Source organism: Gracilinanus agilis, chromosome 4 (genome assembly GCF_016433145.1).
Source record: "Gracilinanus agilis isolate LMUSP501 chromosome 4, AgileGrace, whole genome shotgun sequence".
NCBI classification, from domain to species: domain Eukaryota; kingdom Metazoa; phylum Chordata; class Mammalia; order Didelphimorphia; family Didelphidae; genus Gracilinanus; species Gracilinanus agilis.
The window spans coordinates 475,514,625-475,539,961 of NC_058133.1; the positions used below are offsets into that span (position 1 = coordinate 475,514,625).

The 25,337-nt window shown below is 46.6% G+C and overlaps 1 protein-coding gene and 1 pseudogene across 2 annotated transcripts; one reads left to right on the forward strand and one right to left on the reverse strand.

Annotated features, from left to right (window-relative positions):
- Positions 1 to 82: 82 nt before the first annotated feature.
- On the forward strand, positions 83 to 6,195 carry ECM1 (extracellular matrix protein 1). 2 transcript variants are annotated; one of them, XM_044672632.1, is made up of 12 exons: positions 83 to 290; positions 1,666 to 1,713; positions 1,794 to 1,892; positions 2,038 to 2,109; positions 2,508 to 2,588; positions 2,767 to 2,826; positions 3,084 to 3,128; positions 3,257 to 3,525; positions 3,752 to 4,132; positions 4,737 to 4,957; positions 5,241 to 5,328; positions 5,894 to 6,195. In XM_044672632.1, exons 1-12 carry the CDS (start codon positions 104 to 106, stop codon positions 6,104 to 6,106), a joined length of 1,764 nt encoding a protein of 587 aa, XP_044528567.1. In that variant the 5' UTR covers positions 83 to 103; the 3' UTR covers positions 6,107 to 6,195. The 2 variants fall into 2 exon arrangements, with proteins under 2 accessions (XP_044528567.1, XP_044528568.1); XM_044672633.1 differs by having other exon boundaries at positions 2,511 to 2,588.
- A 15,076-nt stretch (positions 6,196 to 21,271) lies between these two features.
- Positions 21,272 to 22,336, reverse strand: LOC123246753 (annotated as a pseudogene).
- Positions 22,337 to 25,337: the final 3,001 nt, after the last annotated feature.

Consider the following 25,337-nt stretch of genomic DNA (forward strand, 5'->3'; position numbering starts at 1 on the left):
GAGAGGCTTCTCTGTGACCTCTGCCTGGCTGGGGGAGGGGGTGGAGGTTGCCAGGGATTAGGGTGAGTCAGAGCAGGAAGCCCCGGGCTTGGGCGGGAGCTGGATGCGGTGCTATAAGAGGAGGAACCTCACGAGAAATCACAACAGCACCAACTGCAAGCACACAAGTAGGCCGCCACAGCCCCAAAGTCCGGGCCCGATGCCCGCCGCCTGCCCCAGGATGGGGGCCGCAGCCCCTGCCGCTCTCCTCCTCATGCTCTTGGCCTCCGGCGCGTCGGCCTCTCAGGGAGGTGAGTGTGGGTCAGCCCGGGGTGGGGGGGCAGCGGCCGAGCCCCCCAAGCACGTCTGGTCTTCACCCTGCTAAGAGCTCACTTCAGCCTTTGCTCCAGAAATAACTTTGTGGCTGGGCGAGCCACTCCGAGCCTCAGTTTGCAGATTTGTAAAATGGGGATAGGAACCAGAGGAAAGTGCTCCTTAGAGGCCAAAAGTCAGCGTCTGCGGGTGGGAGGCGAGGCCTGCGTCCTCCCTGTCCCACCTCCCCTCCGCCGGGGGCTTCTTCCCATCCAGGAAGGCCCCCCCCAGCAGAGAGCCCCGGCACCCGGGGGAGGGGCTGCTCCCACACCTGCGGAGAGAAGAGAAGCGATTGTGTGGCCTTGGGCAAGTCCGCTTCTCCCGGCTCCATCCATTCACTAGTGTTGGGCCAGATCTCTCTCCTGGAGGGCACCGTCTGGATGGCTCCCACAAAGGCCACGAAGGAAGCCTCTTTGCGGTTCTCCCATCCCTGAGTGGTGGCGGGGCTCCCGGGAGTGCAGAGCAGAGCAGGCCGGGGAGGCCGGGAGGGAGTGAGGGAGGGACGGATGGCCTCTGCAGGCAGCCGAAGCATCCTTCGTGGACAACCTGGCAGAAACTGCCCGTGGCAGGGCTCCAGGCCCCAGGAAGGCTCCGGCCTCCTCCGGCCACCACCAGGGCCTCTGACTCAGCAGCCCCTCCCGGCCTCATGGGCCACATTCCCTTCGGGCCAGGCCAGGGTGAGGCTTTGAGCCAGGACCAAGGGCCCCCCCGCTCGCACTCCTTTCGTGGATGGCCTCAGAAAACCATGTGGACAAGGAAGGTCTTGCAAGGTGGGCCAGGCTGACCCAGAGGGCTCCGTCTCGGGGTGTCCTGGCCCTGCCTAGTGGGACTTTCAGTCAGTACCCAGAATATGCGAGGCTGTGGGCTGGGCCCTTTGGGGACATAAAGACGAAAAAGATCCCTTGTCAGAGCAGCCGGGTGGCTCAGTGGATAGAGCACCAGGCCCAGAACAGAGGTCCTGGGTTTCAGTCTGGCCTCAGACACTTCCTAGCCGAGTGACCCTGGGCAAGTCACTTGACCCCCATTGCCCAGCCCTGGCCACTCTTCTGCGGTGGAGAGTCTAAGGCGGAAGGGAGGGCTTCAGACAATACAGAGCAACGAATAGAGTAAAACACAGACCTTGGTGGGCGGCTTTGCATGGATCCTGCCCGGCTCTTCTTTGATCTGGGCTTGGGCCGAGAGGAGGAGGTCCGAGGCCCGTCCCTCTTCTCATAGTAAAACAAAATAAAGGAGGCACCTCCCTGGAAAGAGCCGGGGGAGGCCCTTCTCGGGGAGGCCCTCCTGAGCAGGTCTGCTTGCCCGTCTTCCCCTCAGGGCCCTCGGAGCAGAGAGAAGCCATTCCAGAACATTTCCCCAAAGAAGGTGAGGAGGGCCTGGAGCTGGGGAAGAGGAGGGGGAGGGAGCCTCGGGGGCTCCTGGCTGACTCAACCATTTCCTCCTAGTGGGCTACGCAGCCCCCCCGGCCCCTTCCAGCCCCCAAGAACCCGACCTCGAGGACCTCATCGTCTCCCACCGTGCCTTTGAGGGACAGACAGAGACAGGTGAGGCCCAGGCTCTGCCCATCCGGCTCCATCTGCCCTCCCTCAGGGCTCGGGCTGGAGCTGGGCAGCAGGACAGGCGCCCGGACGCCATGGAGGGGGGTCTCCGGCCTTCCGGCCGCTCCGTCACTGCCTCTTGTCCCCACAGTCCACGACTTCTTCGAAGACTTCCCGCCCCAGCAGGCCCAGAGCCCTCAGAAACTGCCTCTGGACAAGAAAGGTGAGCGCCGCCCGGCCTGGCCCTTCCGCCGTCTCCGGGGCCAGCAGGGCCTTCGGTTCTCTCTGGGCCCAAAGAGGCCCCCCAGAACCGGCGTCTCCTGCCCTTCCCAGAGTGGAGCCGCTGCCAGCCCTGGAAGACCTCCAAGGGGGGCCCTTCTCTAAAGCTTCCTAAAATAGAAAACTCTCATTGTCGAAAAGGGTTTCCTCACTTTGGGCTGAAATGGCCGCCCTGCCAGGCCCCTCTTCTTCCTTTCCCTGCCCCAGGCCACCTTCTCTCATGCTGGGCCCTCGGGAAGGCGTCCCCGCAGCCGGGCCAGCTTCGGTCCCTGGGGGCCGGGGGCCGGCCGAGACGCTCCCCCTCCTCTCCGAGGCTTCACTCTCCTCTTCCTCCTCTCGTAGCAGAGCCCTCCCCGGAGGAGGCCGCCCCCATCCAGAAGGAAATAGAGCCGCCCCGCCATCTCCCCCTGGACCAGAGAGAAGGTAGCTCCCCTCCCGCTTTCCTGCCCCCCTTGGCCGCCTCGCCCTTGGGCCTCCCAGACCCCGAAGCCATTTTCTTCTCGGGTCCACCGTCTCCCCTTCTTACTGTCCCCCACAAGGAGGGAGAATCCCTCGTGCTCTCCCCGGATGTCACTCGTCCCCCCGTTCTCTCCCACCACAGCACAGTCTTCTTTGCCCCCTGCGAAGACGGAGCAGATTCCCCACCAAGAGCAGAGAGAAGGTAAGTCCCATCTGGGGCCTCGAAGGAGTGTGAGGGATCCTCTAGGCGGATTCATCGTCTCCAGATAAGGAAGCCGGGTGGGGGGGCCAGCGCGGCCCGGCTAAGACCTTGGTGGGGGCCCCCCGACTCCCGGCTCCTTCCAGGCACAATTTCCTCCTCGCACTTCCCTTCCCAGGGAGTCTCCCGCTTTGGTGCCAGGAGCCTGGGGGGGGGGAGGGCCCGGGGCTCCCCCTCCCACCCCTTTTCTCTCTCCCCAGTCATTCGCTCCCAGTTCGGAGAGCAGCTCCCCAGCCACAGGGAAGGTAAGACCCAGGAGCGCCGCCTCTCTCCCCGCCATCCCAGCCTCCTCCTTGCCTTCCTCCATCCCCGCCCTCATCCCCTTCCCCAGCTCTCCGCGAGCTGACGGGTGTCCCATCTGTCGGGTCCCCAGAGCACAAGCCGCCCCGCTGCCAGCCCGAGAGCCGCACCACGTCCTGGGGTTACCGGCTGGACGGCTTCCCCCCGGGGCGCCCCTCCTCGAAGAACATCGACCAGATCTGCCACCCCGACCGCAAGCACGTGGTCTACGGCCCCTGGAACCTGCCCCAGACGGGGTACTCGCACCTCAGCCGCCAGGGCAGCGCCCTCAACTTTCTGGAGACGGGCTACACCCGCTGCTGCCGCCTCCCGAAGGACCGAGAGGACTGCGCCGAGTTTGTGGTGAGTGTGGCGGGCCCAGAAGCCATCTGTGGGCCCCGCCGGGAGGGAAGAGAGGCTGCTCCGGGCTGGGGAGGGGAAGGGCCGGCTCTCCCCGCTCCTCCCCGCTTCCCCTCCTCCGGGAGCCGGCCGCGGGGATCGGGATGTCGCAGCGCCGCCGGGGGGCACTGATGGCCGGAGGAGGGCGTGGGGGCGTCGGGCCCCGAATGACCCGCTCTTTTTGCTCTAGTGGGCCGATGCCCTGTTTCGGTTCTGTGAGTCTGAGTTCTCGGTCAAGACCAGAGCCCATTCGTGCTGTTGGCTCCAGGGGGAGGCCCGGCTCTCCTGCTTCCAAGAGGGCGCCCCCCGGCCCGACTACGAGCGCCTCCACGAGCCCTGCCCCCCTCCCACCCCCAGGCCCGCCCCCGGCCTGGAGCTCTCCTTCCCCCCCGGGGTGCCCTCCCCGGCCAACGTTAGGAACATTTGCCGTCTCCGGCGATTCCGAACCGTCCCCCGAGGACTCCCCGCCACGGAGCACGTCCAGCGGCAGCTCCGGGTCCTGACGCAGCTGGAGGGCAAGTTCCGGCGCTGCTGCCACCAAGGAGAAAACCACACGTGCGCCCGGCAGGCCGTAAGTGAGGCTCCGCCATCTCTGATCGCCGCGTCTGACTCCGACTCTGATCCTGTCTGTCCTGTCTGTCAGTCCGTCTACCTCTGACCTCCGATCCCAGCCGTCAGTCCGTCCACCTCCGGCCTCAGCCCGTCCATGCATCCGTCTCTAACCTGCATCCATCCGTCCATCCACCGTCCATGCGTCCATCCATGCATCCATCCGTCCATGCATCCATGCATCCATCCATCCACCCGTCCATTCATCCGTCTCTAACCTGCATCCATCCGTCCATCCACCCGTCCAGGCATCCGTCCATGCATCCATCCGTCCATCCACCCATCCATGCATCCATCTGTCCATCCACCGTCCATGCATCTGTCTCTAACCTGCATCCGTCTCCAGCATCTGGTCCCGCCCCCGCCGGCCCTCCTCTCCCTGAAGCCCCCTGAGCTGACCCACTTTAGAATCCTGGCCCGGCCCGGCCCGCCGTGCTCTCTCCGGAGAAGGCCAGCCTTGGGCGCCTCCCGAGCCTCTGTCCGAGCCGGGGCTGAGAGCGAGGAGGAGGCTGGCCTTCTCCTTCCGGCCTCCGGCCGTTCTGACCTCCTTCTGCCTTGTCACACAGTGGGAGGAGGCCCTGGACAGCTACTGCGACGAGGAGCTGGCCATTAAGACGCACCACCACGTGTGCTGCCAGCACCCTGTCGGCCCGGCCCGCGACATCTGCTTCGCCCGCCACGCCCCCTACCCCAACTACGACCGCGACATCCTGACGGTGGACCTGAGCCGCATCACGCCCCACACCATGGGCCAGCTCTGCGGCCACCGCAAAGTCCTCACCAAGCAGTAAGTGCCGTCCGGCGTCCGGCGGGCCCCGAGGAAAGGTTCCACTCTGCCCTCCAGTTCCCTCCCCCCATGGCCCAGCCCTTACCCTCAAGGCCGAAGCCTTGGAAGCCTCGCACGGTACCAGTACCGGTACCGGTACCGTTCTGAGACAGGAATGGCTTTACAAAGACATAAAGCCCCTCCCCGCCCGGCCCCTCCCGGAGCTGTCGTTTAGGTGGAGGACTTTTTGAGGAAGACGAGCGAGAACGTGGCCACAAGGTAGCCCCTTTTCTCCCCACTTCAGTAAGCAGATTCCTGGGCTTATCCGGAACATGACGGCCCGATGCTGTGAGCTGGCACCGCCAGAACAAGAGTTCTGCGCAGAGGAGGAGGTAGGCCGAGGGCCGGGAGGGCCAGAGGGGGGCGCCGGGATCGCCGACTCGCGTGGCTTCTTCTGTATCGTGAACACCCGCACGGAAGCACTGAGGCCTTTCTAGGGAGAGCCGGGAGGAGGAGGAGGGGGACGGCTTGATGTCCTCAGCTCTAGCTGGTTCATCTCCAGGCTCCCTGCCCCCCTTTTTCTCGAGCCTCTTCTGGGCCCCATTCTCCTATTTCCAACTTCTAGGAACCTTTCTAGCATTTGCAGATCTGCACATCTGTCCAGCATCTGGACTACAGCTTTAGTCCTGAAGGGGCTTTGCTCCTTCTCCCATGAAGGGCCTTTGGAAGAGGAAGAGGGTCTGGGGCCAAAAGGCCCACTGGGAGAAGATGGGGAGAAGAGTGGCAAGCATCTGTGGGTGGTTTGGGGCTGGGGGAGAAAAATAGAAACAATTCTAGAAAAAATGCATTTTCCACGTTTTCTACAGCTAAATATATCTCCTTTAGTAAACCATGGGGATGAATGTGTCTGCTTCCCCCACACACTCACACCTTTCTCTGCAATCCCTCTCATCACAGAAATCAATCTTCATCAGAGATCTTTGTGGCTCCCGACGGGACTTGTGGAGAGATACCGAATACTGTTGTGACCAGTCCCCGGGGGACGAACAGACCTGCTGCTTCAATATCCACTACCTAAGGAACGTGGCCTTGGTGGCTGGAGTGTCCCAGAAACCCAGAGGAACAACTGAATTACCTCTTGTCACCCCCACCCCAGAGCACAAAGAATGAACCAAAGCTGGCTAAACTTTAACAAGGACCTGAAAGGGGAAGGAAACCCCTCTACAAACTGTCTTTCTAATAAATACATTGGTCTTGGATTTGGTACCTCTCATTTGTCTGTTCTCCATCCCACAATGCATTGATTTCTCTACCTCAGTTTCCTCCTGACACAAGACCTCTTGGATCCACTCTCCCCTTCCTTGACTGTGGAAGAAAGAGTTGAAATGTGGTATTTGAGAAAGTCCTATAATGATACTAAATAATTCCATTTTACCCATGGTGCTTTTACCTTTCCCAAACATTTAGATGCACTTCTTCATTTGTGGACATTGAGATTTGGAGCTGGAAGGGCCCCTGGATACCTAGGCCATCTTCCAAACTGAAGCTTAAAATTTAAGGGACTTAGTGATGTTGATTGTCCTCTGACTCCAAATCTATGATTTCCCTTAAAGGGGGAAGGAAGAAAGGGAGGAAGGGAGGGAGGGAGGAAAGAAAGGAAGAAGGTAAAGAGGGAGAAAGGAGGGACAGAAGACAGATTTTAAGTACCTGCTCTATGTGCTAGAACTTTACAAATATCTCGTCACAACCCTGAGATACTGGCGCCATTATCTCCATTTTACAGTTGAGAACACTGAAGCAGACCTAAGTGATGTGCCCAGGGTCACCCAGTTAGTAAGGGATTGGGGCTGGATTTGAACACAAGTCTTCCTGGCTCTAGGCCCAAAGTTCTCTCTACTGCCCCAATCTCAATAAGATTGTGGAGGGGTTCTGATCCTGAATACTTTTCCCTCAGGCTTCTGGCCAGGCAGGACTGATGCCCAGGACCCTTTACTCCCCCTCTCTAGAGGGTACTCGGGTCCCAAGTCCAAAGAAGCTGGAGAATGTCCTGGATGGCCTTGGAACCCGGTAGGGCAGCCTTCCTTGGGACAGAGAACACAGGCTTTAGAGGTGAAAGGGGCCTGGTGGGGGCTCAGGTTGCTTCAGACAGGGTGGGGGTGCTGGGCCAAGGGGAGGGTGTGGTGTGAATTCATCAGAATTTGTGGTTTGCCCCTAAGTGTTCACAGAACCCAAACCTCGCCCCACAGCCCACACTCTTTGGGAAAAACCACAGGCTTGCAGGAATAGACGCATGCTGCACAGCTGTTCTGTGACTGGTCAGAAGAGCCCATCATTCTCAAGGAGAACCAATCAGGTGGTGGGATGCTTTCTAAGGGACATGGGAGGCCCACCTCCCTGGCTCACGGAGAGACCCTGGCCTCTGCCCCAGCAGCTTGGTCTGGCTCACTTTCTACGGTCTAGACTGCGACGGCGCCGCCTGCAGGATTTGGGGGGTTTCTGGGTAAGAAAGTCTGTGAGCTGAGGTCCATTCAGCCAGGTTGGGCTGTTGTCTTGTGGGAAGGTTGCTCTGGCTCCGTGCACTTGGAAAGAAAACTTCGGCCATTCCACCTCGATGTTACCAACAGCACAGTGTCACGTTGTCAGAGGTTGTGCTGCTTGTATAAACTCGGTAGGCTGCATCCATCTTCCAGGCTGCCATTTTGTTTTCCCTTCATGGCTGGCTAAGAAATATGTCCAGGTACAAAGCGATCACCCACAAAGCTGTGATTAGTTCCCAGAAGAACCAAGCAATCACAATTAAAGTACTCAAAGCCCTTCATTCCTTTAATAACATTGCTGTCTACATGAGACTGTGTCAACTAATTAATCTGGCATTCAAGGCTCTTTCACAACCTACCTGAGCTGGATATAGGACCTGGCAAACTATCCTAGTATCTTTGCCAAGAAAACCCCAAATGGGGTCACAAAGAGTCAGAAACAGACTTAAGGACAACATCTATGGTTCTTAGGTTCACCCAGTTGAGCAACTACAAAGAGAGAATGGAATCCTGGGTGCAAGGTACCAGAAATTGTGAGTTGTCTTTGCTACAAGTATATTCTACATGTGTGTTTCACTACCATGAGATGCAAAATTTGAGCCTCTTCTTCCTATGAATATCCCTATTTGTGAGTCTATCCCCATTTTATAGGAGGGGGGATGTTTCATGATTAATGGTCTTGAGTAAATGATGCCTTTACCAAGAGTAAATTTAAAAGATCATTAAATATACAGGCTGATGGTTATCAGGGAGCACATTGGCAGAAGGGTGAAAGCAAGAGTGTTAGGAATAGAGACTCATAGGTTTACCCCTTGAACCAAGACAGCAAGCACCTTCTAGGGACCATTGCATCTGAGTGCAAGTTTAGATGAAGGTGTGATAACCCCGTGAGTCAGCTTGACTAACAGTATTGCTTTATAAATGCTAGTTGACTGCCTTATAAGCCAACTGGCACTGCTGTGCTTCCCATTAGCAATCTGTCAGTAGATAAACCATTTCTCCCATGAATTTGGGGCACGCCCTCCCGCAAGTGCCCATTGGACCCTTGGAAAGAGTAGACTCAGACCTAGTTACTGCGGAAAACAGGTACAACACACAAAAAGCAAAGATGACTCCTAACTTCTGATACTGCAGAGCCTGGAAGTCTCTTTTCTCTTTGCAGCATCCTTACGTTGGCTGCTTTCTTCCTCAGGTGATTCTCTCTCTGTACCCATGTCTGTTGGAAGTGTTTGTCTTGAGGCTTCTGCTGAATAGTTTCTCCTCCTAGTCAAGTAGCTCCCCTTTCAAGAAAGAAGAGAGAGATTCTTTCCCCTCAAGGGGTCTCTTCCACAGACAGTTCCTGGCTTGCAATGTCTCTAGCTTTCCATTTTTGGAACTCTGACATTTGTCCAGGGCTTGGCCAACTTACTTAGTGGTGCTTTTCCCTTTTAGGCTTAGTATTTATCCTTCATAACAAGATTGGGGCTTAACTTGTTTTTAAGTTTTAAGCCCTCGCCTTCTGTCTTAGAATCAATACTGTGGTTTGGTTCTAAGGCAGAAGAGAGGTAAGGGTGGGCAATGGGGGTCAAGTGACTTGCCCAGGGCCACACAGCTGGGAAGTGTCTGAGGCCAGATTTGAATCCAGGACCTCCCATCTCTAGGCCTGGCTCTCAATCCACTGAGCTACCCAGCTGCCCCCTAATTTAAATACTATGAATGCTTTTTGATTACATTCTGGTCCTTCTGTGACTACCTCCATTGAAATAGAGGGGATCCCATGCCCTTAAATAAAGATTAAGTGAAATATAACAGGACTTAGATAGAGCTGATTGAAATCATAGGACTAAAAATTTTAATATAAAATTACAATTTAAATTTAATTTAATAATTTAATTTAACATTAATCTACAATTACGATTTTAGAAGTCATTAGGATCATAGGGTTTTGGACCTTAGAAGAATATTTATTCTAACCCATTCATTTTATAGTTGAGGAAATCAAGGCCCAGAAATACTAAATAATCTACACTATGAATTGGTTCATCCCCTCTAGAAAGCAATTTGGAACTATGCCCCCCAACATATCCATGCATACCTTTCAACCTAGCAAGACCACAACTAGGCCTACGCCCTCAAAGAGTTCAAAGAAGAAAATAATCTATAGGTCCAAAAAATGTTTATAGCAGTTCTTTTTGTAGTGGCAAAGCACTGGAAACTGAAGGGCTGCCCACTGATCAGGGATTGGCTGAACAAAGTATAGTATACGAATGTAATAGGATATTTTTATGCCAGAAGAAATGATGAAGGGGAGGCTTTCAGAGAAACTGGGGAAGACTTGTATGAACTGACGCAGAGTAAAGGGAGCAGAACCAAGAGAATAGTTTTCACTTTTGCAATAAATAACATTGTAAAAGACAACTTTGAGAGATTTAGGAACTCAGATTGTTACAATGACTAACCTCCATTCTAGAAGATTGACAATGAAGAATGCTACCCAGAGAAGAGATGGACTAAAAAGGCAGAATGAGACATGTTTTTGGATATGACCAATGTGGGAATATGTTAAGCTTGACTATTCCCTTTGTTTGTTTTTTAACCCTTAATTTCTATCTTAGTAACAACTCTAAGACAGAAGGGCAAAGGCTAGGCAATCTGGGCCAAATGACTTGCCCAGGGTCATATAGTAAAAGGTATTCAAGGCCAGATTGAAACTTGGGACCTCTCCTCTCCAGATCTGGTGCTCTAGCCACTGTGCCATCTAGACCCTACCCTTTCATAACCTTTCCCTACGCACAAAACTTTTCCAATCTTCTTAAATTTCACTCTCTCTACTACCTTCAAGTTTTAGCTTCCTTGTCCTAACTAGACTCACCTAAAATCCCACTTAGATAAGAATCCTCTCTGAATGCCTCCTTAATCGTAGTGCTTTTCTTCAGTGGATGATGTCCTCTTTACCCTGTCTATAGCTTATTTGTAAATAGTTGTTTACATGTTGTCTTCCTCATTAGACTGTGATCAGAGACAGTCTTTCATCTTTCTTTGTATCCCAAAGGGCTTAGCATGGTGCCTGGCATGTAGTAAACACATAATAAATATTTATTGACTGATTTTTTTTTTTAAGGATCTGTCCTTTTCATTTTTTTCTCCCCACTGGGAGAGGGAAAGATAAGTGTGAGAGAGAGGAAATAAATGCTTGTTCTTTGAAAAAAATTCTTTTTTTTTTTTTAAAGCCACACGAGTAGTAACTGGTACAGTTGGAATTCAAATGCAGGTCTTCTGACTACATATTCGGTGCTCTTTAATACAATCCTCACTCAAATCGTTGATGCCTTCCTTAAGAAACTTAACACAAATTGTCATCCAAACTCTCCTTGAAGACCTCCAATATCAGGATGCTTGTTATTTATCAAAGAGCCCATTCCATTTTTTTTAAACCCTTACCTTCTGCCTTGTATTGGCTACAAGGCAGAAGAGTGGTAAGGGTAAGCAATGGGGGTCAAGTGACTTTCCCAGGGTGACACAGCCGGGAAGTATCTGAGGCCGGATTTGAACCTAGGACCTCCTGTCTCTAGGTCTGGCTCTCAATCCACTGAGCTACCCCCACCCCCAATTCCATTTTTGGACAGCTCTAATTGTTAAGATCCTTCCTGGATCCCAGCCTTGCATAGCTCAACGAAACTCTGAGCTATTCCATGCAAGATTACCCAAGACGGAGGGGTCATAGTGGAGAATTCTGACAAAGGTGATTCACGGGAGGAAGAAACTGCCAAGAAAAACCCACAGACAATGAGCCAGGCATGCTACGGTTCACAGGGTCACCAAGTGTCAGACAGTGAAACTACTGAATGACCATTTTGGAGTTTTTTCTTTATATTGAGTTGAAATCAGCCTCTTCACAACTTCCACCCATTTATCCTAGTAGTTCTGTACTCCAGGGCCAAGCAAAACAAATTTAATCCCCTTTCCACATGACATACCTTCATAACAACTACATTTAACATATTCTTTCTCCTCCTCTTTGTAGTTTTATCTCTATATCTATCGGCTCATTCCAACCAACTAAAATGTAAACTCTTAGAGGGTGGGAATTGGGTCATCCCATCCTGCACACAGCAAATATGGACAGAGGAGGCACTCTGTTTCTCAGAGGAGTAAATGAAAAGAAATCCTGAAAGGAGGGACAATACTGTTTCCAGATTTCTACAGATTTCTAGGAGAAGACACAAAGACCATCATCTATCTTTTCCTTCAAAGAACTCGAGTCTGGGAGACAGCTTTAGAAGAAGAGGAAAGGGCCATCTTGTGTCAGGCGCCTGGGGCGGAGGGAGGAGAAAGAGGGAGAGGAGGATTGAGCTGTTGGAGCCTCAAATAACAGAATATTCCTGGATCATCAAACTGGAAAAAACTGATCAGCCCCCACTGACTGAACCGAGCTATTGGTGAAGAAAAGGATTGACTCTGACTGGGCTGCTGCACAAAGGTTGCTTGTTCTATTTTGATTAGAAGGGAAGCCGCTCTGGTTCACCAGGAAAGGAAAGTGGCAAAGAGGATGGCCCAAATGGTGATTTGTGGAGCACCAGGAAAGGCAGAAGCCTTCCAGAGAAGCAAGACCAAGATATCTGGGCATGGAGAGGTCCCTGGATTGCCCCAGAGGCGGTCCTATATAGTTATAGTATGGGGGAAAAGCATGGAGCTTTAGACATGGCCAGGAGTTGAGAAGTCTAACTCTTTCTCTGTTCTTTCTCTGTTCTTTCTCATTAGCTCTATCTCCTTCAACAATGAGCCACTTCGACTCTCTGTTTTCTCCCTCTATACTGTCACCTTGCAGAAATGAATCAGAACATCCCCTAGTAAAGCCCAGGTGATATCAGTGCTTAAAAGGAAATACATCCAGGTAAATGTGCTCACGTTTTCACTACACCTGCAGAGACACGGTCTTTCCACTCACTGCAAACTTACCTCAACTTTTCCAGGGTTGGAGACAAAGGAAAAATCACTTAGCCTCAGCCCTACTTCCAAAAATACTCCTTAACCTGCCCTGAATTCTGAATCCTGCTTCGCATTTCCTTTCCCTTCTTGCTACAAAGCAGCCCAGAAACCATAGGATCCCACAACTCCATTTGGACATTGGACCATCTGGGGCCCAGAGCTCTTCTTTCTTTCATTAGGTTCCCTCTACCTTTAGAATGGCCACACACATAGCCATACACACACACACTTTTTAAAATGTATTCATTCATTCATTTATTCATTCATTCATTCATTCACTTATTTATTTGTCTGGATCTGGAAACTTTGTTTATTTAATTAAGTTAGGATATTTTTACTTGGTTTCAAGATCACACACTTTTTAGAAAAAATAAATCTGACATGTCTAACCCAGCTCTGGGAGGGGAGAAGGAAGGAAAGTGGGGAGACAATTTGGATCATCTAAACTTCGGAAAACTTATGTGGAAATTTATTGACATGTAATTGGTGGGAATAAATAAACAAATAATAAAAGATGAACTCCGATCTCCCCTTTATCCTTTCCCAACCAACACCTTACTCATGCTTCACTTCTAGGAACTCCACCCCTGACACTCCTAGTCAGGCTTTCATCATCTACACCTATTACTAATCTCTAAGATGTGATATGGGGTTACTTATAGGTGTGAACTTCCTCGGGATAGTCTAGGTGGGAAAAATCCACCTTTGGTACTATTTTGTCTGTTTTAAGTCAGGGATCTTATAGACTCCTGGAATGTTGGAGCTGGAAGTCTTTCGTTTCTTAGAGGTTTTTTTCTTAAACCCTTACCATCCACCTTAGAACCAAATAATGCTGGGTATTGGTTCCAAGGCAGAAGAGCGGTAAGGGCTAGGCAATGAGGGTTAAGTGACTTGCCCAGGGTCACACAGCTAGGAAGTGTCCAAGGACAAATTTGGATCCAAGACCTCCCATCTCTAGACCTGGCTCTCCATCCACTGAGCCACCCAGCTGCCCAAAATTTACTCAGTTCTAGAATGAGTTTAGCTTAGGGGCTGCTGTGTTAGATCACCTTAGAAAACCTGGGATTCTAATCCCACCTCTGCCGCTTTAGTTATACAACTGTAGGCAGCTAATTTCCTGAGCCACAGTTTCCATACCTGTTAAATGAGGATGATACCAGTATGGAGTAGCTACTTCACAGCGTTGTGATGAGGCTAAATAAATCACAGATTAGAGAGTGTGAAGAGATCGCAGCAGCCGCCTAGTCCAATCCACATATAATATGTCCAAAAAGTGGTCCTTCAACCTCTACGTGAGGAAGGGGAACCTGCCCCTCTCCAGGCTGCTTATTCCATTTTTGGACAGCTGTAATGGTGGACAGAGTGCCTGGAGTCAGGAACACTCTTGTTCCCGAGTTCAAATGTGGCCTCAGACACTTAGTAGCTAAGTGACCCTAGGCAAATCGATTAACCCTGTTTGCCTCAGTTTCCCCATCTGTAAAATTAGCTGGAGAAGGAAATGGCAGACTGTTCCACTACTTTACCAAGAAAACCCCAAATGAGAGTTGGACACAGTTGAAACAACTGAAGAACACAATGTTAGGAACTTTTTCTTTAAACCTAAATTAGCCTCTTCACAACTTCTGCCCATGACTATGGGTCTTGCACAAAGAGGACACACATAAACCTTCTTTTTCCGGACAGCTCTTCAAATATTTAAAAGACAGCGATCCTTTCTGCTCCAAGTCTTCACTTTTCCAGGCCAAATACTTGCAGTGGCATCTCCTAATTTCCCTGACATGGGCTCAAGGTTTTTTAGTTTAATTGCCCCCTTCTAGAGACTCTCCAGCTTATCAGTATTCTTTTTCAGGGGTGCCACCCAGAACTAAACCCAACACCCAAGATGAGTTTATGCCTGAGAAGGGCAGAAAACAATGAGACTCTCGTCTCCCTTTTCATGGATGCTGTGCCTCTCTCCACGCTGCCCTAAATCTCATTCTTTTTTTGGCAACCACCTCACCCTGCTGATTCATATTGAGTTTGCTCTCTACTAAACCCCCCCAGAGAGCTTGAGAACATCCATCCTCCAACCATGTCCCCACCTTCCTCCTCTCTGTACGTGTAGACTAGATCCCTATTCACTTTAATCTTGGGGTTTAGTCTAATACTCTCTGGTCTATCAAGATCTTTTTGGGTCCTGTCTCTCTAGTTCAGCACGTTCGATGTCTGCCCATATCACCCTGAAAGAACTTGATCTTATCTCATTTCAGAAGCTAAGTTGGGAAACAACCCAAGGAGAGTGGATGACATAGCTTGGGGATTTCCCCCCAGAGAAAGCATGGAATAGTGGATTTGTCATCAGGAAGACCTGGGGGGGGGGGGGTTCAAATCCCATTTCTGACATTATCCTAGTCACCTAGGCAAACGACTTAACCTCTCCCACCACAATTTATTGGCTTTCCATCTCTCTCTGTACCTCCCATTCCAAACCTGCTCTTTGTCCAAAATGCGACCTGCAATCCCTCAGCTTCTCAGTTCTCTCCGCCTTCACCCCTACACTAGCCACACTCTTCTTTTTTCATCTTGTCTCCAGTGTTAAACTCTACCAGCTGAACCAGTTTAACTCCACCATGTTCTCTTTTCTTAAGTCCCTTGCCCCATTATTCTTTTTTTATTTATTTTTATTTTGTTGATTATGAAAATTTTTTCCACGGTTCCATGATTCATGTCCTTTCCCTCCTCTCCTCCCTCCCCACTCCCGTATCCAATGAGCAATTCCAATGGGTTTTACATATGTCATTGATCAAGACCTATCTGCATATTATTGATATTTGCATTAGGGTGATTGTTTAGAGTCTACATCCCCAATCATATCCCCATCAAACCATGTGATTAAGCAGTTGTTTTTCTTCTGTGTTTCTACTCCCACAGTTCCTTCTCTAGATGTGGATAGTGTTCTTTCTCATAAGTCCCTCAGAATTGTCCTGGGTCATTGCATTGCTGCTAGTAGAGAAGTCCATTTCATTCAATTTTACCATTGTGTATCAGTCTCTGTGTACAGTGTTCTCCTGGTTCTTCTCCTTTCACTCTGCATCCTTGTCCCATTATTCTATATCAATCTTATACAACTAAGTCTCAGCCTTACATCACTCAAGCCATCTTTCTGCCTTCATTTCTACTGAAGTGGTAGGACTACCTGCTGCTGAATGAAGGTAGAGAAAATCAGGCAACATTTCAGAACAAATCAGAAAATTTGTCCTGACTCAGTCTAGGACAAATTTATGTTATGACTGGGTCCTCCTTGTTGCCAGGTGATCCTTCTACTCTTCCTAATTAATTCACCATCCCACCCATCACAGGGGCTGTTTCAGACCTTTTTCTTTTTTTTTTAATCCTTATCTTGTATTAGAATCAATACTAAGTATTGGTCCCAAGGCAGAAAAGCAGTAAGGACTAGACAATAGGGTTAAGTGACTTGTCCAGAGTCACACAGCCAAGAAGCATCTGCAACCAGATTTGAACCCGGGACCTCTTATTTTCAAACTTGAATTTCTTTCTTTCTTTTTAAAAAAATGTTATTTAATTAATTAATTTAGAGCATTTTTCCATGGTTATAGGATTCATGTTCTATTCCCTCCCCTCCTCCCACCCCCCTCCCATAGCTGACACACAATTCCACTGGGTTTTACACGTGTCATTGATAAAGACCTATTTCCATATTATTAATATTTGTACTAGGGTGCTCATTTTGAGTCAGTATCCCTAATTATATTCCCATTCACCCATGTGATCAGGTTGTTTTTCTTCTGTGTTTCTACTCCCACAGTTCTTCCTCTGAATATGGATAGCATTCTTTCTCATAGGTTTCTCATAGTTGTCCTGGGTCATTGCATTGCTGCTAGTAGAAAAGTCCATTACATTCTATTTTACCACAGTGTATCAGTCTCCTTGTACAATGTTCTCCTGGCTCTGCTCTTTTCACTTTGCATAAATTCCTGGAGGTCTTTCCAGTTCACATGGAATTCCTCCAGTTCTTTATTCCTTTGAGCACAATAGTATTCCATCACCACCAGATACCACAATTTGTTCAGCCATTCCCCAATTGAAGGACATACCCATCTTCCAATTTTTTGCCATCACAAAGAGCGCAGCTGTAAATATTTTTGTACAAGTCTTTTTCCTTATGATCTCTTTGGGGTACAAATCCAGCAATGGTATGGCTGGATCAAAATGCAGATAGTCTTTTAAAGCCCTTTGAGCATAGTTCCAAATTGCCATCCAGAATGGTTGGATCATTTCACAACTCCACCAGCAATGCATTAATCAGACTTGGATTTCTATCCACTGAGCCACCTATCTGTCCCTCTTCTAGACCTTTTCATCCCTTTTCAAATCGCCGGCGGCACCTTTTCTCCACACTCTTTCAGTTGAGAATCTTGCCTCATATTTTACTGAAAAAAAAAATCAATGTCATTGACTATGAGCTCAATGGAGCTATAGGCTGGTCCCTGAAAAGGAATCACTTTGGGAAGAAAGGGGAGACATATTTTCTCTTCTCTTCTCCTCTCTATTGTCCATGGAGTTTCCCAGTGAAGCTACTAATCTCAAGACTAGAAGGAGCTTCAAGCAGCAGGAGCTCTAGTAGCAAAGAAAATGGATTTGAGAGATAATGAGTCCTGAAAACCAAAAGTTCAAGGTTGCTCAATGGATAGAGTGCCAGACCTGGAATTGGAAGGTCCTGGGTTCCTAGTTGTGCAACCCTAGGCAAGTCACAACCCCAATTGCCTGGCCTTTACCACTCTTCTGCCTTAGAACTAATACTTAGTATCAATACTAATTTAGAAGGTAAATGTTTTTACATTAAACTGCACATCTTGACTAGCAGAGACACTTGTGTTGAGGGGGAGGGGTTCAATGAGGGGTTCACTAGGAATAAAAGACATTTAGGTCCTGTAGTTCTGGAATTGTGGGGTACTTCACTACCAGTGTAATCTAAGTTTATGCCTACTCTTCCCATGGATACTATCTGAATTTGTAGGAGATGGATTCAAACTTTACGGGGGAAAGTTTTCTGTAGTTGCTTTTCTTATTCCATCATCTTAGTAAATGTCTTGCTAAGAGTTGTCTCTACTGGCTGACGTTAATAGAAACACAAAAATGGGAGCTCATGATCTCCCCAAATCTAAGGGGTATGGATTTGCCCAGATTTCCTCTCTATTACAAATTCTAGTATAGAGTGGCCACCTCCTTCCAGGATTCCTATCACTTTTAGTTTCTCCCTGTTAATGAGGATCAAATCCAGAATATTTCCTGGTTCAAAGGAAACCTGGTTGGTTTCTCACCTTTTAAAGGATAAAATTATGATTAAGCCAAGTCAAGAAGTTACTGGCTACTCTGCTTTTGGCAGGAAAAGAGTTCCAATAGATTCCTGTGTAACCAAGTCTATGGTATATCAAACCTTTCTGCCACATTTGTGATGTTTCCCGGCTTCCCAATCCATTTCCTCGTAAAGTTCAGAGTGTCTGTAGTATCACTTATTTGCCCTCTATTTTCCCCAATACTCTCTCATGCTTCTCCCCTTCTGATTCCCAGATTATCTCACACAAATATAGCTTTTCTTTCCTTCCTTCCTTCCTTCCTTCCTTCCTTCCTTCCTTCCTTCCTTCCTTCCTTCCTTCCTTCCTAAATAAATAAATAAAACTCTTATTTTCTGTCTTAGATTCAAATATGACAAAAAAAACAGCAAGAGCTATACAATTGGAGTTAAATAACTTGCTCAAGGTCACACAACTAGGAAGCATCTGAGGCCAAACTTGAACCCAGGTCCTTCTGACTCCAGGCCTGACACTGTCCACTGTGCTACTTTCCTCCTCCAATATTTCCTCTTAATGTCCAATATCGTCCCTCTCTACCACATCCCATCACAACTTACCAGCACTTTTTTTTTAACTCACTGGGCTTTTTGAAGAAGGTCTAACCAACCAGAGCCAGTCATAGGCTCCATCCAGCTAAGTCTTACTGGTACCCAAGAGGTCAAATTTTCCTCTTTGCTTTAAGATCTCTTCTTGCTGGTTGACTAAACTTTGAGTATTTGTGCATTGATATTTGAGGTCAAGAATTCACTACTGTTTCCTTTCTTGGATTTTGTCTCCTGGGAATTTCTAGATGTCTCAACTGCTATTTTTCCCCCTTTCCATAGTAACTTTCTATGGTATCTAGTTTATAGAATAAACACAGGTAGTCTTTGTCCTCCTTCCCCCATCATTGTTCAAGATCTTTTGATTAGATTTGCAAGATACTAAAAAAAGTGTTCTTTTCTTTATTTTTTAACATTCATCACTTACAATTTTAATTTTCTTCATTGACAAATTATACAGGAAAAAGAAAATGAGATTTTATTTTTTTTTGAATTTTTTTTATTTTGAATATTTTCTCCTACTTACATATTTCATGTTCTTTCCCTCTCCCCCAATCCCCCCTAATTCCCCTTAGCCAATGCACAATTCCACTGGGTTTTACACATATCATTGATCAAGACCTAATTCCATATCATTAATAGTTGGACTAGAGTTATCACTTAGTGTCTACATCCCCAATAATATACCCAACAGCCCATGTGTTCAAGCAATTGTTTTTCTTCTGTGTTTCTCCTCCCACAGATCTTCCTCTGAATGTGGCTAGTTTTCTTTCTTACAAGTCCCTCAGTCTTGCCCTGGATTCTTGCATTGCTGCTAGTAGAGAAGTCTGTTATGTTCGATTATGCCACAGTGTATCCATCTCTGTGTACAATGTTCTCCTGGATCTGCTCCTTTCACTCTGCATCAGTTCCTGGATGTCTTTCCAGTTCACATGGAATTCCTCCAGTTCTTTATTCCTTTGAGCACAATAGTATTCCATCACCAACAGATACCACAATTTGTTCAGTCATTCCCCAATTGAAGGACATACCCATTTTCCAATTTTTTGCCACCACAAAGAGTGCAGCTATAAATATTTTTGTACAAGTCTTTTTCCTTATGATCTCTTTGGGGTACAAATCCAGCAGTGGTATGGCTGGATCAAAGGGCAGGCATTCTTTTAAAGCCCTTTGAGCATAGTTCCAAATTGCCATCCAGAATGGTTGGGTCAGTTCACAACTCCACCAGCAATGCATTAAGAGATTTTATTTTAAAATGAGAAGTTGGGGGCAGGTATAGAGCCACACCTAGAGATAGGAGATCCTGGATTCAAATCTGACCTCAGATACTTCCTAACTATGTGACCCTGGGCAAGACATTTAACCCTCACTACCTAGACCTTATTGCTCTTCTGTCTTAGAACCAATACTTGGTATTGGTTATAAAGCAGAAAGTAAGGGTTTTGGGATTTTTTAATTGATTTGTACAAAAGAAGTATGTAAATCTTATATATAATAACTCTATTTTAAGTAGAATAATAGCAACTATGATTTATATTTTATCATATAGTATCCATAGTACATATGTAAAAGATAGTTGAGGGGGCAGTTGGGTAGCTCAGTGGATTGAGAGTCAGGCCTAGAGACGGGAGGTTCTAGGTTCAAATCCAGCCTCAGACACTTCCCAGCTGTGTGACCCTGGGCAAGTCACTTGACCCCCATTGCCCACCCTTACCACTCTTCCACCAAGGAGCCAATACACAGAAGTTAAGGGTTTAAAAAAAAAAGATAGTTGAGATTTAATCATCCAAATATTCATAGCATATATATTGTATGACCTGGTTATAATAAATTTTGTTTTGTTGTTGAGTTGCTTCAGTAAATTTTTGACTCTTTGTGGCCTTATTTGGGTTTTTTTCAGCAAAGATACTGGAGGGGTTTGCCATTTTCTTTTCCAGCTCATTTGACAGAAGAGGAAACTGAGTCCAACAGGGATAGGTTACTTGCCCAGGAATACACAGTATCTGAGGTCAGATTTGAACTCAGGTCTTCCTAACTTCAGACCAGATAATCTATCTACTGTGCCATCTAGCTGCCCCTGAATATAATTAATACACTACCCTAAGTTTAGATTATTTGTCTGAATATATATTCAAAATATTTTTTATATCAGATCCTGCAATAACCCAAATCCTACATGTATAAGATGTCAATAGTTACAACAGCTTTTGTTCTGACTGGATTATTAAAAGTATTTCACTAATAGAAATACAACAATCTATAACAGTCTGATGTTGTTGTTAGTCCTTAGTTTTTGATGAGGACCATGATTGGCTTGTGAGTGAAATGGATTCAAGAGAGGCAGAACGGCACAAAGTCATCAGCCTCACTCTCTCTTCCAGAGTCATCCCAAGTCCAGTGGCAGGACAAAAGTCAGGATGCCTGGGCATGACTGGGATGGAGTGGGGTGACCTGGGAGTCCCTGATGTCTGGCCAAGCTCTAAGGGTTCCCCAGCTCCTGCTGCAATAGCCTTTGTGGAAGCTGGAACAAATTGTTCTCATCCATCCATTTTGCTTGGGGAAGTCTTCACATGCTTGGAGCAGACATCCCCCTAACTCATAGACAGGTTTGAGCCCTGTTGGTTACCCTCAACCTGGTTTAGCCCATCTGCCAAGAGAGTTTTACCGGGGCGTGATTGCTACCATATACACAGATACACAACTATTTAAAAAAAAGCAGGGAACATTCCTGCCGTGCACAGATCTTAACTAATAAAACTGCATAAAAAGGCAATTTTATTTTATCATTTTTTTTTAATTTTCTTTTAAACCCTTACCTTCTGCTCCAAGGCAGAAGTGGTAAGGGCTAGGCAATGGGGGTCAAGTGACTGGCCCAGGGTCATACAGCTGGGAAGTGTCTGGGGTCAGATTTGAACCGAGGACCTCCCTTCTCTTAGCCTGGCTTTCAATCCACCGAGTTACCCAGCTGCCCCCAAAAAAGGCAGTTTTAAAGGGCGAATTCAAACAAAGCTGAACATAATGTTGAACCAACAAGGATTTAGAAAAGAAAATACATTCTTTTTGCTGGTCTTTATCACTTTTATTTTATTTTCTAAATCCTTGTTGATGAAACAATGTTTTCAGCAGAAGTGACTGTTAACTTTGGCTCATAAACGTTAAGCAAAACTTTTGTTTTTCAACTTTTAAAATGTTTTAATTGAACTATATTCAGATTCACTTTCTTTCTTGGAATTATTTTGATTTTTCTTAGTAGAACTGCCATCCAACCTCTTAACACTGACACTTTTTATAGCTTTTTGCTTTTAGGAGTTTTTTTTAATTATTATTTTAATAACAGATTTCCACAGAAGTTTTCCAAAGTTATATGATTCATGTTGTCGCCATCCTTTCCTCCCTCCCCCCTCCCAATTCAATCTGGATTACACATGTATTATTACATAAAACATATAGAAGGAGTTTTTTGTTTAGGCTTTTTCTTTTTTGGATGTCTTTTTTAGTGGTTCTTCACTTTTTTAAGTTTCTTCTTCTGAAGAGTCTTTTTCTTTCTTTCTTTTTTTCATCTTTACTACTAGATTCATCTCACAGCATTTCAGGGCATTTGGTATGCTTAGCTGTCCTTGTCATTCCAAAACCTCTCTGTTCTTTTTCACTGCCTTTGCTTGGTTTTTAAATAATTTTTTTTATTATTTTGGCAATAACTTGCTAGAAAGTTTTGGATGCATTAAAAAATTCGAGATTCTGGCTACTAGTTCACTATTTATTCCCGATCTCTCCAAATCAAGAATTTCACAGATGCTCTTTAACGTGGCATTTCTAAATTTTTCCAACATTTCTTCCTTTGTTTTTTTTTTTTTTAAATATTGGTCACTTCCTTTTTCAATTGCAAAGCTACTAAACTGATCCATATTCTTCTTCAGAGAAGCTAATGTGCCTGGTCTATTTATGAAGAGTTCTAAGTTCATCAATTTTCTTCTTACTTTGAAAGAAATATATATACATACTATATATATTTATATACANCTTTGCTTGGTTTTTAAATAATTTTTTTTATTATTTTGGCAATAACTTGCTAGAAAGTTTTGGATGCATTAAAAAATTCGAGATTCTGGCTACTAGTTCACTATTTATTCCCGATCTCTCCAAATCAAGAATTTCACAGATGCTCTTTAACGTGGCATTTCTAAATTTTTCCAACATTTCTTCCTTTGTTTTTTTTTTTTAAATATTGGTCACTTCCTTTTTCAAATGCAAAGCTACTAAACTGATCCATATTCTTCTTCAGAGAAGCTAATTTGCCTGGCCTATTTATGAAGAGTTCTAAGTTCATCAATTTTCTTCTTACTTTGAAAGAAATATATATACATACTATATATATTCATATACATAAAATATATATGTATATATTATATATAATATCATATATAATAAATATAAACATATATAAATCAATATATAATATTATATAGATAGCTAGGTACTTTTTTTTTTTAAATCCTTACCTTCTGTCTTGGAATCAATGCTGTTTATTGGTTCCAAAGCAGAAGAGTGGTAAGGGCTAGGCGATGGGGGTCAAGTGACTTGCAAGTCAAATTTGAACCCAGGACCTCCCATCTCTGGGCCTGGCTCTCAATCCACTGAGCCACCCAGCTGCCCCTGAAATATATTCTTCCAGTTCACAAAGTTTCTGTCCCTTTCCTTGTTCGATTGCCTTCTTTGATGATACTCTTTTCTTTTGCATTTCTCGACTTCCTTAACTTCCTCTACACTTTCTTCCAATAGATACAGTCTTACAAGCCTTTATCGCTATAATGTACCTCATCTCTAGCCAGGGGTCTGTCATTCCTATATTTCAAGCTGTAAAAGTCCAAATCCATTCTCTGACACCAAGTCCACTTGGAAAAATCAGTTTTCCTCTTCTGCATCTCTTGCCTTCCGTGGGTAACAATGAGCCAAACAGAATTTATGCTTCTCTAGTCTTCTGTTTCTTGTCTAAGACTTGGGCTGCTCGGCTCCTAGATCGAGAATTGGAAGGGATTCAGACCGTCTAGTCTGAGCCTCCCATTTTTCAGACTTTGTAATAGTTGGAAGTCATTTTTAGGCACGAACCTTTGTGGCTAGTAAGAACTTGTGTAAAACCATTTACAAATGCCGGTTCTTATTACAGCAAGATTATATGGTTACGCTGTATGATAGAAAGACCATTTGGCTCATGTGTGGCGTTGACAGAGAGCGGATCTTCTCCAAGGGAGACTGTGATTTCCATCTCTGAGGGGAGCAGGCGGAGGCCTGAGGCTTGTTCTTTCTGGTGCCCATCTTCGGGAAAGGTATTAGGGTAGAAGTCTATCTCTCCGCTACATCTTAGCTATTGGCAGTGTAGGGGTACAGAATTTCGGGGGGCACGGATCAATAGCATTTTCCCTGCTTAATTCAAAGGGGAGGATAATACTTGGCTCACTATTGCCAGCCTAGCTCCCTCCCATCAAACTCTGGTTAAACATATGACCACAACCATCACAAATAGCAAGTAAGTCCCATATCAATGGGTTTGGGGACTGGGGTTACATTTGTAAAACTTCATATCCAAGTCAGCAGTAAACAGAAATTGGGGCTCTTTTACAGATTAGAACAGAAATGGAGCAAGATATAATTGATGCATGTTTTCATTTGGGAAAAGCAAATTCTGGTCAACAAATTGTAATCTTTTAAAAGAAAAAAAAAAAAGCAGAGTAGAATGGAACAAAGAATATCAACAAGTAATTGAGCTCTTCATCTGGGGCAAGGTAAGGTCTCAGCTCCAAAAAGTATAAGGATTAGCAGTCCTAAGGAAGTAAATAGGAGAAGGGATATGTTGCAGACCCAACTTCTCTGATGTTTGTGGCTTCAAGAGTTCCTGATAGCCAGTCACTGCTTTCCTCCCTCAACTGTCTCTCTTAAAGTCCTCTTCCAAAGTTATCCCTCTGGGGGCAGCTAGGTGGCTTAGTGGTTTGATAGCCAGAGATGGGAGGTCCTGGGTTCAAATCTGACCTCCATTACATCCTAGCTGTGTGACCCTGGGCAAGTCACTTAACCCTCTTACCACACAATATGGATTCTAAGACGGAAGGTAAGAGTTTAAAAAAAAAAATAAAACAAAGTAATCCCTTCTCCATTTACACAGGTAGGAAGTATAAGGGTTCAGCATTCTTACATTTGGGATTTATATTTCCCTCCTAATACACAGCACACAATGGCACAGTGCTGCCCTTCAGGAAAACCTTCCAACTTGAGAGGAAGTGAAGGGTACATTATTTACATTTTACAAATGAGGGAATAGGTCTAGAGAATTTAGATGACTTGCCCAAATTCATCATAGCTATACTAGCTGTGTGACCCTGGGCAAGTCATGTAACCTCACCTGCCTCAGTTTCCTCATCCGTCAAATGAGCTAGAGAAGGAAATAATGGCAAACCACTCCAGTATCTTTGCCAAGAAAACTCCAAAGTGGGTCATGAAGAGTTGAACAGGACTGAAACGACTCAACAACACTTAGTAGCAGAGTGGAGACTAGAACCCCAAGTTTCCTGACCTCCCTCCCCATCTTTCCAGCAGTCTTTTCTACTGCATTTGAACCTATTTGCCACCGAGGGACACCCTGGTATGTGGCAGCTTCAAATTAAAGAGTAAAGAGTGTAAAGTCATGGGTGGTTTTCTGTTTTCCCCAGTTCTAAGAATCTTGGCCAGGCCATCTTACAAGCCCAAACAAGTCCACTTGGGGCCGTCCTTAAGGACCCACCTGTTCTTAGCAGTCATCAAGCATCATTGACAAGAGAGCAGCCTTTTCTCTTATGTTGAGATGTGTGGCAATTTTTGAAAGGCTGCCATTCAGGGCTGACAATGTAGTTGCATGCTATATTTCCAAATTACATAGCACGATGAATAACAATCCACAGACCCCTCCAGACTGTGGTAGGTACCTGCCTAAAGTTGCTATGCCTGAGGCTAAGAAAAACAACAAAAACCA

What these genes read in the sequence shown, in the direction of transcription:
- ECM1 (XM_044672632.1), top strand. Translation starts at nt 104, where the DNA reads ATGCGGTGCTATAAGAGGAGGAACCTCACGAGAAATCACAACAGCACC. An exon ending in AGGACTGCGCCGAGTTTGTG is followed by an intron (nt 3,526 to 3,751) that starts GTGAGTGTGGCG and finishes TTTTTGCTCTAG; the next exon opens with TGGGCCGATGCCCTGTTTCG. An exon ending in AGTTCTGCGCAGAGGAGGAG is followed by an intron (nt 5,329 to 5,893) that starts GTAGGCCGAGGG and finishes CTCTCATCACAG; the next exon opens with AAATCAATCTTCATCAGAGA.